The sequence below is a fragment of the Myotis nattereri genome (assembly GCF_964212035.1).
Source record: "Myotis nattereri genome assembly, chromosome: 3".
Lineage (NCBI taxonomy): Eukaryota > Metazoa > Chordata > Mammalia > Chiroptera > Vespertilionidae > Myotis > Myotis nattereri.
In genome coordinates this window covers 135,434,564-135,449,045 of record NC_138077.1, presented here as the reverse complement: position 1 = coordinate 135,449,045, position 14,482 = coordinate 135,434,564, and the positions used below count along the sequence as shown (strand labels likewise).

At 42.6% G+C, this 14,482-nt stretch overlaps 1 protein-coding gene across 1 annotated transcript in view; it reads right to left on the bottom strand.

Moving 5' to 3' along the window:
* The window catches only part of JARID2 (jumonji and AT-rich interaction domain containing 2), a 285,665-nt gene that overhangs the window by 150,647 nt on the left and 120,536 nt on the right, over nucleotides 1-14,482 (bottom strand). Inside the window, exon 3 of the mRNA XM_081087719.1 lies at nucleotides 1,996-2,131. Coding sequence (XP_080943845.1) covers nucleotides 1,996-2,131 — 136 coding nt within the window. The remainder of the gene's footprint in view (nucleotides 1-1,995; nucleotides 2,132-14,482) is intronic.

The following is a 14,482-nucleotide window of genomic DNA, read 5'->3' as shown; positions in this document are numbered from 1 at the left end:
TAAAAAAATTAAGAGATTCCCAGGGCAATAAAGCATTACCACTCATGAACAGCAGAATTAAGCATTCTTATCACAACCCTAAAATCTACACCCATAACAGCCACTGCTCTACTCTAACTCCAGGATTCAATTAAATTCCTCCCACTACCATTCTAAAAATCTTAATCAAGCAAAACCCTGTTCCTCAACTTATTTTCATTTGGGGTTACATCCAAATAAGGTATTTTCAGTTTACAATGCACTTAAGAGACCTAAGCTAACATAGATTAGCCCAGCCTACCTAAAATGTGCTCAGAACACTTACAGTTTGGCAAAATGTTCTAACAAAGTCCATTTTAAAATAACGTGTTGACTATCTCATGTGATGTATTATGTGTATCACTGTCACACCATCATTATGTTGAAAAATCATCAACTCGAACCATCGTAAGTTGGGGAACCATCGGTATTCAATGTGAAGCAATGACAAGAACTACCACATCAAATGTTCTCCAAATAGACAAGGGAATATAGTTTACTATATTATAGGCAGCCAAGGAATAGATGGGGTCTCTGTCTGTTGGAGATCCATGGGGGTCCAAACAGTATACTGTGGCAACAAATTCCACTACTTATTTTACTTCTGCAAATGCGAAAGAAATTGTAAAAGGGCCTTTCCCGGCCCTAACCAGTTTGGCTCAGTGGATACAGCGTTGGCCTGCAGACTCAAGGGTCCCAGGTTCAATTCCGGTCAAGGGCATGTACCTTGGTTGAGGGCACATACCCAGTAGGGAGTGTGCAGGAGGCAGCTGATCAATGTTTCTCTCTCATCGATGTTTCTAACTCTCTATCCCTCTCCCTTCCTCTTTGTAAAAAATCAATAAAATATATTTTTTTTAAAAGAGGCCTTTCCCATTACATATGGCTCAGAATTTAAGGGTTCTTATTTCAAACCACACAATACTAGAAGAGAATGAAAGAACTTGGGTGGATGGCAGGAGGTCATCTCACTAAATCCCGCCACAGCCCTATGGAAACAGAGCAGCAACAGGTCCCATCTGCAAGCACCAATTCCAACAAGAGGCTTCCAGACAACTCACCTTTCCACTAAGCAGGCTGAAAAGAAACTGGAAACCCTAAGTGAACCCGTCACTGTATCCTGGAAAGCTGCTGAGAACCCACATGGGATAACTGTTACCCCAAGACCAGAGCAAAGATTCTAAGACAGAACAGTATCTCTTTTTCTTCATCTCCATGCAAGTACAAACCAGAACATGGACTCACACTATCCATAATTCTAAGAAATTAGAAAATACAAGAGAAACTTTGGAATGCCACCACAGCCACATCCCCTGAAAAACCAAATGTTAGTTCTGAAATGGTTTTTGTTAGATGACTTCATCTAATCATACTAAATCTCATTAAAAAGAGAGGTAAGAATAAAGGCAGATAGCAGCAAGTCTCCTTGCAGGCTTCAAGGATCCTAATGATAACCATACAGAAAGAGGTAAAATTCCAGATATACAGAAATTCTATGCCACTGTATACTTGCTGCTGGGTAGCAACCTGCCTGGCCTGATCAACATACAAAGAAGCAGGTGCTTAGGAGGCTGCTGAGCCTGAGAGCAGGAAAGGCAGTAGGCACATCATGGATTTAGGCTACTTTCTTTACAAACGGGATAAGAATCAAAGACATCACTCCACAGTAAGATCATCAAAGACTTCTGCTGTCATACTTGGGTATGAAGCAGATATCCACAGGAATACCTATAAAACAGACTCCACATTCAACCCAGAAAGAAATCAGATTTGCAGCCCCGGTCCTGTGTATAGAGAATAGACTAACTACTTGACAGTGGTGCAGCACATAAAGGAACATGAAAATGAATCTATAAACCCAAAAAATTGTCCAGAATAACTGCAGGTAAAACACTTAGCTTAAAAAGCACAAGTTGCAAAACACATCCAATTCAGAAACAAGGATGTGCCCAGAGATTCAACAAATATTCAACTCACCATTTACTGTTTTCAGGCTCCCAGCAATGCCTTCACCATGCTGTCTCTTCTGAGCATTCTTGAACTCCTTCAGAGACAAGTAAAGGACTTTACGTACCACCCTTTCTTCTGACCATGGAATCCCATCACTGTCATCCTGGAGAAACCGAGAAATGAAAGAAAGAAGAGTTACTTGAAAGAAAGCAGGTAAATACTAAGTCAAAATAAACCTTTTTTTTTTTTTATTTCAAACAAGTACTGTGTGATCAAGACATGGTTCTAGAGATCAATATTACAGCATATGTTAAGAGAGAGCACTGGCCCTTCAGACATCTGGAGAGACCTCAAGCAAAAAGCGAACCCACAGGCTGTACAAGGGACTGAAAGAAAGATAAAACCACCTCACTCGCCGTAGCCGGTTTGGCTCAGTAGATAGAGCGTCAGCCTGCGGACTGAAAGGTCCCAGGTTCAATTCCGGTCAAGGGCATGTACCTTGGTTGTGGGCACATCCCCAGTGTGGGGTGTGCAGGAGGCAGCTGATCGATGTTTCTCTCTCATCGATGTTTCTAACTCTCTATCCCTCTCCCTTTCTCTGTAAAAAATCAATAAAATATATATTTTTTAAAAAAACAACCCTCACTCCCCTTAGCTATCCATATCCAAAGACCTTCATTAATGGGGAATACGGAAGTTTTCTATCCCTAGCAAAGTTCATAAATAGTTGTTTATTACACTCACAACCGGGTGTGTAATAATGAACCACTGTGCTGGAGTTTTAAAAAGCAAGCAACGCCAAAATGTATACTACCTTACAAATATAGGGTATCCCCCCCAAAAAAAAGTATAACATATATTTTTTGATAGCTCAATTGATGGTTTCTTTCTATTCAGGTTTAACCCATTGGAATTAATAATTATTCAAAGTGTATATGCATTTTTGGGGATACCCTGTATGTGCTCCACTTTTGTTGTCATTTGGGGTGTTGGTGCTACCTTCAAGGAAATTTACAATTCAGTCAGAAACTGGATCAGCAATAGGCTCTTAAGAAAACAAGTCACCAGGGGGTTGGGGGGTGGGGGGAGGGGTGGGGGGGTTGGGAAATGCCAGTGTGGAAGGGGCAATGGAATGGGGGAAAAGGGGGGGACTCGAGAGATAAAAATACACAGGTTAATAACAGGTCTTGAAGGTCTAATTCAGGGGTCCTCAAACTTTTTAAACAGGGGGCCAGTTCACTGTCCCTCAGACTGTTGGAGGGCCGGACTACAGTTTAAAAAAAAAACTATGAACAAATTCTTATGCACACTGCACATATCTTATTTTGAAGTAAAAAAACAAAATGGGAACAAATACAATATTTGTATTTGCATGTGGCCCGCGGGCCATAGTTTGAGGACCCCTGGTCTAATTTAAAAGTGTGGCTCCCTATGTCTGCTGTATCAGATCCAATGCAAGTTCTTGACAGAGGAATGAACAAAATAAAGGCCAGGTTGGAAGAAGGTGGGGGTGGAGGAATCAAATGGTCTATAGCAGCCAGCCTATAGACCATTCTAGTAGTAAAGATATAAAGAACGATTAGAGCCTTGACCGGTTTGGCTCAGTGAATAGAGCGTCAGCCTGCGGACTCAAAGGTCCCAGGTTTGATTCCAGCCAAGGGCATGTACCTTGGTTGCGGGCACATCCCCAGTAGGAGGTGTGCAAGAGGCAGCTGATCGATGTTTCTAACTCTCTATCCCTCTCTCTTCCTCTCTGTGAAAAATCAATAAAATATATTTTTTAAAAAAAAAAAAAAAGAACAATTAGAATTGAAGAGGCCGTAAGGGAGGAGGGAGCAGGGAGGGACACAACGGCAGGAAACCAAGACAGAACATGAGCCAAGACTGGAGGATGGAGATGGCTGACACTGTAACTAAATTGAGACAACCGTTGTAGGAAACCAAGAACAAGGTGTTTAAGGCTTAAGGGGTAGACTCATATGGCTAAGGACATTCTTAGGTTCTGTGGATATCTATGCACAATTTGCTTATCTAAGAAGCCCTCATAGTCACACACCTGCTTCAAAACTTAAGCATTTTTTAAAAATATATTTTTATTGATTTTAGAGAGGAAGAGAGAGAGAGAGAGAGAGAGAGAGAGAGAGAGAGAGAAACATCAATGATGAGAGAGAATCACTGATCAACTGCCTCCTGCACTCCCCCTACTGGGGATCGAGCCTGCAACCCAGGCATGTGCCCTTGGCCAGAATCGAACCTGGGACACTTCAGCCCACAGGCCGACGCTCTATCCACTGAGCCAAACCAGACAGGGCAAGACTTAAGCATTTTATCACACAGTTCTATTTAGACATACAAGTATTTGAGCTTCTCAGATATTCTGGGCATCAAGAGAATAAGGGAAACAATAATACCGTGGGTATAAACAGGGCTTTGGATATTCATGTTCCCTCTGTTCAAACAGGAGCCTGAACACTTCAGAGTCAGACTGGCACTGGTGTACTGGATGTCCAACAAATTGGTTTTTACTTCCTGGCACTAACAGGTGACATAAAATCTCCATGGGACTCAATAAGGGATCTGGGATAGCTAAGGTCTTTTCCAGCTCTTAAATTCCTAAACTCCGCATAAATACAAACTACATCTTAGAAATACAACCACATAGGAACTCTAAGCCCTAAAAAAGTTAAGCTGCACTCTTAATAAGCTTCAGGGATTTCCTAGAATCAGAGTGATTCTCCATCTTCTATAATAGAGGAGCCCTGGGAAGAAGGGAGCTAGGATTTCCACTTTCCCCTGCACACTCTTCCCTCCTGTAGACATGCCAAGCTGTGATTTCCGATATCGCTAGAGGAAGAAGGCACATCCTGTCTTCCTGGTTGCTCTCCTGAGAGCCAAGACATGTACTAACCAGGATGGTGGTCGAGATTCAAACATGAAGGTTAAAAGAAGCAACAAATCTTGCCTCAACCCAATAGGAGGAACACACACAATTTCTTAACTGCTACTTGGTACAAGTCACTGCAGACCTTCCAATCACCTGGTTAAAAAACAGAAAATTAAGAACTCTAACCAGACCTATCTGGGGAGCCCAAATAACTAACCTGAGTAAAAGGCAGATGCTTTAGCTACAAAACACATACAAAGCACATCCTCGTTGAATTTGCTCTTATAGCAACTCCCTACTCCCTTCAATTTCTATGAAAGCTCACCCAGCATATTCTTTGCAACTGAATGACAGTCTTAAATGTGGCAGGAGTTAATGCTTATTAGATTGAAATCCACTTTTTCAGCTTCCACAGTCAGTCTATGCAATAAAGGCTGTGCAGCAAAAATCTTTTCATTGTAACCAAGTTCCTATTCTCATCTTTTGCATCTCCACAAGTGATGTGATTATAAACTATTATTTCCTACATCTACACTGTGTATACATTTTAAAGCCCCAAAATAGCTTTCAATGTAAAATTCCAGTAACAATTTTCTGCATCCTATTCAGGCTGATACCTTCATTCTGACTTCAGGCCTCCATAATAGAGAATTACACCTCTACAACTAATGTCTAATTAAAACATAAACCATGTGAGATGAAAACTCCTGCAAGGAAGACACATTTAGGGTTCACTTACTGGTACAAGAGCAGTTTCATTACACCTTTAAAGTACTTTAAATACAAAAGAGGCACATCCATGACACAGATTATGGGTTTTTAAATTCTAAACATTAAAATCAAACTTACTTTTAAAACACAAGAGTTCTTTTATAACTGGGGTGCTGGTCAAGACTTGTCACCATCCTCAATACTAATGCAAGACACAAACCTAATGGTTGACTCTGTTCTGCTTCCAAAAGTTCAATAGGTAGGCAATAACTCAGAAATTAAACTGCCTTTCACAGCTGCAGAGTCATGATGAATCACCCTACACTCAACTTGCAGACCACGGTGGTGGATCCCGTACCTAGTGGAATGGAGATGTGGAAATCAAAGGTGTGTGCCCAACCATGAGGCAGCATAGCACTCTCCAAGTTGGGTGTCACGGAAGGCCAGAAAGAGTCTAATACTCACTCTGCTATTCAGAACAGCCAATCACCGAGTACTCTAAGAAACAGCCCAACATCATAACTATCATTAAAGATCAGGCAACACGAATTACAAACACCTCTCTAAGAGTTTATATGACCTCTAAATAAAGGGCTTCCTTTTTATTTTCCCTTTTTCAAAAGCTGTCTTATTTAATCAGTCATTTAAACAATGTCTGCATGGGGTCAGGAAATTGTTTTTGCTGTTCACCACTGTTATCCCAGCCCCTAAAACAAGCATGTCAAACTCGCGGTCCACAGGCTGTATGCAACCCACAACGGATATGTTTGTGGCCCAGCCAATTAACGGGTATGTGAGAAACATTTTAATAAAAAATTTTCGTAACTAAATTTTTATAATATCCTGTTACACATAATCCTATATAATAAAAGGCTAATATGCAAATTGACCGAACGGCTGAACAACAGGTCGCTATGACGTGCACTGACCACCAGGGGGCAGACGCTCAATGCAGGAGCTGCCCCCTGGTGGTTAGTGGGCTCCCACAGGTAGAGCTCCGCTCAGCCAGAAGCCGGGCTCACAGCTGGCAAGTGCAGCGACGGTGGCGGGGGCCTCTCCCGCCTCTGCGGCAGCACTAAGGATGCCTGACTGATGGCTTAGGCCCGCTCCTTGGCCTAAGCCATCAGTCTGACATCCCCCGAAGGCTCCCAGACTGCGAGAGGGTGCAGACCAGGCTGAGACCCTCCCCCCCCCCCGAGTGTATGATTTTCATGCACCAGGCCTCTAGTTATTAATAACGGAACTACAACATTCGCTAATGACTGATTACTATAATTGTGTTGCATTCATTTTCCTTACACGCCTTACATGCAGACGCACCATTTCTCTCTACTAGTACTAGCAGCGAATATTTTAGCAGCCGATTACCAAGTCATTAGACTTGGACTGACTTGTTTGGTGTGCACAACAGGAAATATTTTGCTTTCAGAGAACAAGAAAAATAGGTTTATTTGCGTTATGCTTATTAATTTGTTCAGTTATTCAGTGTCTGGTAAGTTAATGTTCAGGAAAAATATTTTTATTAAAATGTCCTATTATTTTATGTTAACGATTACTCATTTATTTCAGCCCTTTGTATTCAGCGTGTCTTTATCGAAATACACCTACATTTCTATGAAAATTGAAGCTTTTGCTTTTTTGGGGCTCACATAAACTTAAACCTTGTTTCTTTGGCCCATGTTAGCCTTTTCAATTTGACATGCTTGCCCTAAACATACCCAATAGCCTAAGTGGTCACTAAGTATTTCTCTTCCTCTCCCTACCTCCCTCACCACATATCTGTCCAGGCTCCTTTTCCTCTGTCTCTCTCAGCATTCTCTCACTATACCATCCCCACTCTCTTATGTTCAATCATTCATTCTCAAATCACTATTTTCAAATCAATTCATGCCTCAGTATTCAAAAATCCTAATTATCCTGTTTGATGTTCCAGGAACTGGCCCTCCCTTTCCTCAGGTGGAATCATCAGGATTTGACAGTGCAGCACTAAAGAGACAGAGAGAGATCCTTTTTTGGCAACCTCCAGAATGCTCCCACAAACCAGGCACCCTGTCCATTCTAGTTTACTGGTCAGCTTAATAAAGGAACATATAGGAGGACATGTAGCCATTGATATCAGAATCCAGCAGCTTTATTATGATGCAAATTCACTTTGCCCAGAGAGTGCCAGTTCTCATGAATTTCATTAAAGATTTAAAAACAGCTATTGCCATTTGGGGTTTCAATAAGACCTCTAGGCCAGCGGTCATCAACCGGCAGTCCAGGGCCACTGGTGTTCAGTGAGGTCCGAAAGGTTGGCGACTGCTGGTTTTAAGGAAACCTTTGGAGCAGCGGTCGCCAACGAGTGGTCCATCGTCCGTGAGGTCCGAAAGGTTGGCAACCACTGCTCTAGTCTACCAGAGCATCATAAATTGAGGATGCACAAATCAAGCTCCCAGAAAATGTACCCCCTTCCTTACTCTCACCCCACAATTTCTTACTTACATTTCCCCAACAACAAAGCAAATGTTTTTTGTGTTGTTGTTGTTGTTGTTGTTTAATATATTAGAGACAGGGAGAGAAAAGGAGAGGGAGAGAGGGGGGGAGAGAAACATTGATTTGTTGTTCTACTTATTCATGCATTCATTTATGATTCTTGTATGTACCTGGACTGGGGATCGAATCTGAAACCTTAGGATATCAGGACAACATACTGAACTACTGTGCCCACCTATTTTTACCCAGTGGATGACCCAGCCATGGCCTAAAGCAAATGCTTTACATACACTGACATAAATAAAAATATTTGGCTCTGTTGACAGGAGGGAAGGAAAAATAAAAACAAATCAGAGATCCAAGATGGCGGACAATGGGACGACAATCAGCAACCAATCAGCAATATACTGTAAGTGAGTGAGAGAGTGAAGGGAGAGTGTGTGGACATGCAGGGAGTGTGTGTGTATTTGTGAGTGAGGGACAGTTTTATTCCACAGGACTGTCTGGGACTGGCGGACCAGGCACCCTCTACTACTGCTGAGATCTCTCCCGGAGCAGCCAGCTCTGCCACAGAGACCACACCACCTTGAAGGAGAGGGGGTGAGATCAGAAGCCCAGCCTTACCTTCGGATACCTCCCGGGACCCTACAACCACGACACCCAGGGACCAGCTGCCTCAGCTGCGAACCCATGAACACCAAGACTCCAGCCTACCCGGCACGGGCACCTAAAGTTTGACAAGGTGGCAGCCGAATAGGCAAACGGGTCCTGCGCCTTCTCACAGAGCAGATAGAAGAAACAGCTTAATCAAATAACATCCACCTGGAACTGACGAATTAAACACAGCTGGTGAAGCAATCAGTGGATGGAAAGGTCAGAGATCGCCTGGAGAGAGGTGGGATCTGGGATAGAGGCTGGAAAGAGAAATGCGCACAGTCGGGACTAGAATCTCAGAGGGAGACTAGACTGCGCTGCACCAAATCCTCGGCCCTTAGGGTCAGTGTAGCCCTTGAATGTGGAAGGGGGTCCACAGGGCTGCTGTCAGCAGGGACTCTAGAGCTAAGCCCACAGCCATGGGAGACTGTGCCCAGAAAGGCAGCCAAGACAGCCTGAAGTTCTATACTGCGAAATGTCGGGGGGAGAAAGACGCGAGGCAGCGGCGGTTGCTTTGTCTTTATGACTTCCTTGCTTTTACTTGCTAAACCCAGTGCTTAGGATTTTTCAATTAAAAAACTCACCAAGACTGCTGGGGAAGGTGGTTTTTGTGGCAACTGGGGAGCAGAATAGGAAGACATGAGCAGGAAACTGGCTCTGGGACAGTCCATCCCTCCAATACAGTCTTGAGTGCGACAGGGGAAGGAAGAGTCTAAACACCCCCAGAGTCCTGGGGGACTGGATTGAGGGGCCATTTGGTCCCAGAAACTAATACAGAAACACCACCACCCAGGGGCTGTGTCAGAAATACAGGCTTGTGTAAATACAACTGAAGGCAGGCAGAGAAACAAAGTGAGCAGAGTGATCCTGCCTGCTTGAAACCAAAGTTGTGGCCTATGACACAGAGGAGCGGTGGATCACTGGGAACATCAACATTGTGCTGACTGACAGGAAACAGACATGCCAGGCAGAACAGTAGAGAGGGGTCTTAAACCAGCCCCAAAGAACATGAACAAGACGGGGATGCCCACTTTCATCACCACTCCTGTTCAATATAGTACTTGAAGTGCTAGCTATAGCGATCAGACAAGAAGAAAAAAAAGGCATCCACATTGGAAAAGAAGTAAAACTGTCCTTATTCACAGATGACATGATACTGTACATAGAAAACCCCAAGATTCCATCAAAAAACTACTAGACCTAATAAATGAATTCGGCAATGTAGCCAGATACAAAATTAACACCCAGAAATCTATGACCTTTTTATACTCTAATAATGAACTCACAGAAAGAGAAACTAAAAAACAATCCCATTTACCATTGCACCAAAAACATAATATACCTAGGAATAAACTTAACTAAGGAGGTAAAAGACCTGTACTCGGAAAACTACAGGACATTGAAAGAAGACATAAACAAATGGAAAAACATACCATGTTCATAGATTGGTAGAATCAACATCATAAATATACCCATACTACCCAAAGCAATCTACAAATTCAATGCAATCCCATTAAAATACCAACGGCATATTTCAAAAATCTAGAACAAACTCTCCAAAAATTCATCTGGAATAAAATTAAAAAAAGACCCCGAATAGCCACAGCAATCCTGAGAAAGAACAAAGTAGATGGGATCACAATACCAGATATCAAGCTATATTACCAAGACACGGTTCTCCAAACTGCCTGGTACTGGCACAAGAACAGACATATAGACCAATGAAACAGAACAGAGAACCCAGAAATTGACCCAAGCCATTATGCTCAATTAATAGTTGACAAAGGAGGCAAGAGCATACAATGGAGTCAAAACAGTCTCTTTAATAAATGGTGCTGGGAAATTTGGTCAGATCATGCAAAATAATGAAACTAGATCACCACTTACACCATACACAAAAACAAACTCAAAATGGCTAAAGGACTTGAATGTAAGACGGGAAACCATAGAAATCCTACAAGACTCCATAGGCAGCAAAATATTAGACATATGTCATAACAATATCTTTACCGGCACAGCTCCTAGGGCAGTGATGGTGAGCCTATGACACGTGTGTCAGAGGTGACACGCGAACTCATTTTTTTGGTTGATTTTTCTTTGTTAAATGGCATTTAAATATATAAAATAAATATCAAAAATGTAAGTCTTTGTTTTACTATGGTTGCAAATATCAAAAAATTTCTATATGTGACACGGCACCAGAGTTAAGTTAGGGTTTCTCAAAATGCTGACATGCTGAGCTCGAAAGGTTTGCCATCACTGTCCTAGGGCAATGGAGACTAAGGAGAAAATAAACAAATGGGACTACATCAAAATAAAAAGCTTCTGCACAGCAAAAGAAACCAACAAAACAACAAGAAAGCCAACTCCATGGGATAACATGTTTGCCAATGCTATTTCAGATAAGGGCTTAATCTCCATACAGTTTAAGAAAAGGAAGATAAACAACCCAATCAAAAAATGGGCAAAGGACCTAAACAGACATTTTTCGAAAGAGGACATAAGGAAGGCTAAGAGACATATGAAAACATGCTCAAAGTCACTAATCATCTAAGAGATGCAAATCAAAACAACAATGAGCTACCATCTCACACCTGTCAGACTGGCTATCATCAACAAATCAACACACAAGTACTGGCGAGGATGTGGAGAAAAAGAAACAATCCTGCATGGCTGGTGGGAATGCAGACTGGTGCAGCCACTGTGAAAAACAATATGGAGTTTCCTCAAAAAGTTAAAATGGAACTGCCATTTGACAGAGTAATCCCACTTCTAGGAATATATCCCAAGAAACCAGAAACACCAATCAGAAAGGATAGATGCACCCCTATGTTCATAGCAGCACAATTTACAAGAGCTAAGATTTGGAAACAGCCTAAGTGCCCATCAGCAGATGAGTGGACTAAAAAACTGTGGTACATCTACACAGTGGAACACTATCCTATCTAATAAGAGTAGTATGCAAATTGACCATCACTCCAACACATAAGATGGCCGCCCCCATGTGGACACAAATGGCCGGCAGGGGAGGGCAGTTGTGGGCAATCAGTCCAGCAAGAGAAAGCAGTTAGGGGCGACCAGGCCGGCAGGAGAGGGCAGTTAGGGGCAACCAGGCTGGCAGGGGAGGGCAGTTAGGGGCAACCAGGCTGGCAGGGGAGGGCAGTTAGGGGCAATCGGGCCAGCAGGGGAGCAGATAGAGTTCGATTAGGCTGGCAGGGGCTTGGTTAGGTTAGGGGATTATCAGGCTGGCAGGCAGGGGAGCAGTTGGGAGCCAGCAGTCCTGGATTGTAAAACGGATGTGCCAGATTGGAGAGGGTGCAGGCTGGGCTGAGGGACACACACCTCCCCACCACCCCCTTACCCCCTCCCCACCCCCGGTGCAAGAATTTCAGGTCTCTAGTGCCACTATAAAAAAGAAGGAACTTTTACTATTTGCAATAGCATGGAAGGAACATTATGCTAAGCAAAATAAGCCAGTTGAAGAAAGATAAATATCACATGATCTCACTCATATGTGGGATATAATGATCAACATAAACTGATGAATAAAAATAGATCCAGAGACAAATGGCAGGGGAGGTGGGGGTTAGAGATCAACCAAAGGACTTGTATGCATGCATATTAGCATAACCAGTGGACACAGACACTAGGGCGGTGGGGGCTTGCCCTCAGGGGTGGGAAAAGGACACGTATGCAAAACTTTAGACACACACAAAAAAAAAAATCACAAAGATCTAGATTTACTTTGCTATTGAGTGCTAAAAATGACTTTACCTGGTTAATGGAAGACTGAATAATAAGGCCTTTAAAAGTGAAATGGTTTTCTTTTTTTTTTTTTAATTTCTTTATTGATCATGATTTTCTTTTCATTGGCAAAACATCTGCCTCTCTTTGAAATAACTTGAGAATTTCTAATAAAAAATGGCAACTATTCAGAATTTAAACTTGAATGCTTATGGTCATAATCTTTTTTATTAAAAAATAAAACACAACACAACATAATTCTAGCTACTCAAACTTATAAGACATGTAAGAAAAAAGGAGCACAGGAGTAGGTACATGAAGACATTACACTCCCTGGAGCAGACAGCACCATCTAACCATCCTCCAAAATGCATACTCCAGATTAGAGATTAAAAGCCTTTAACAACCTTCTTCCATGCCTTCGCAACTCCCAGTGTGGTCCACAGACCACCGGAACCTTAACAACTTGGCATCTTATTAGAAACTAGTGAAAGAAAATTAGGAAAATGTATATGAAAATCTTCCTCCTGTCAGAGTCCGGGGCGCACCACAGGAACCAGAGTCAAGTCCCCACCCACCCACATGCGCCACAGGAACCAGAGTCAAGTCCCTGTCCACCCACATGCACCTTGAAATCACACGAGACCCAGACCTGGACGGCCACATCCCCATTGGGCTAGATCCAGACCTGGCCAGCCCCACCCCCGTCAAGCCCCGCCAGATGGTGGGTGCGGCCTCAGGTTGCCTGGCCCAGCGCTGGGGCGGGGCGCCGAGGGCCTGCCTGTCAAGCCCCACCAGGCAGTGGGCACAGCCTAAGGTCCCCTGCCCAACCCAGCGCCATGCAGCCTCAGGTCCCTGCTGATTGCTCGTTAAGGCTCGTTACGGGCACTCAGCCTTCACTGTGGGGGGCACTCAGCCTTCACTGTGGGCACAGCCATCTTTTGTTACGGAATCCCTGCCTCCACTGTGGGTGCAGCCATCTTGACCGTTATGGTGTGATGGTCAATTTGAATATTCCCTCTTTATTAGATAAGGTGCAGACTTCTGGACCCCATCCCAGAACTACCTCATCAGAATCTACATTTTAAGAAGATCCCCAGGTGATTACCATACACAGGAAAGTTTCAGAAGCTCTGCTGTGCACATTTGTTCTCCAACCCACACCTATTTCCTATCACTTTCTAATTTCAATTAGAATACAGGCAAAGGTAAAGATGAGGTGAAACCCCAATATGAATACTTCTAACATCTATCTGCTGTTGGCATTTCTCCTGTCAGAAATAGGAAATCTATATTAGTATACCCTGGGAAATCTTCACTTTGACGTCTCTTCACTGAGCTTAAATAAGTGATCAAATAGGATAAGTGAAAACAAGAAGAAAGGCAAGGCATTAAGAAATGTAAGTTCCACATGTGGTGTCAGGTATGTGGTGTCAGGCGAGTACTAGGCTTATTGGGGCAATCACTTTGTAAAGTACATAAATGTCTATTCGGTTTGTTCTACACCTGAAACTAATATAATTCTGAATGTCAACTGTAATCAGAAAATAAATTAATTTTTAATTTTTTTAATTTAGAAAAATGTTAGTTGTTAGAATAATTCCTTATGTGACACAGTCTTTCCAACCTTTATCCTCTGATTACCCAGCTTGGGCCAACTTCCCTTTAAAACATGACACCCAGAATTAAACATACATTCAACGTGTGAATAATATTCCAGAATAGGACAATATAGGCAGTAAGATCATTTCTACTTCTATGCACAAACCCAAAAATAAGAATAAATTTTAGCAGCCACATTACACTGTAGGATTTCATTAAGCTTGCAATGAACTATATCCTCCATAATGATTTTATTTGTTTCTTGGGGGGTAGAGGTTAATTTTTTCTATTACAATGCAACAAAACTCAAAGGAAGGCTCAAATCCAAGGACAATCACAGTTAAGGGGAAAAAACACACAAGACAGAAAGAAGGTGCAGGATCACATCAGTGCAAGTCACCATGTCTTCTACCCACATATGTTCATGGAGAAGGGATGGGGTTA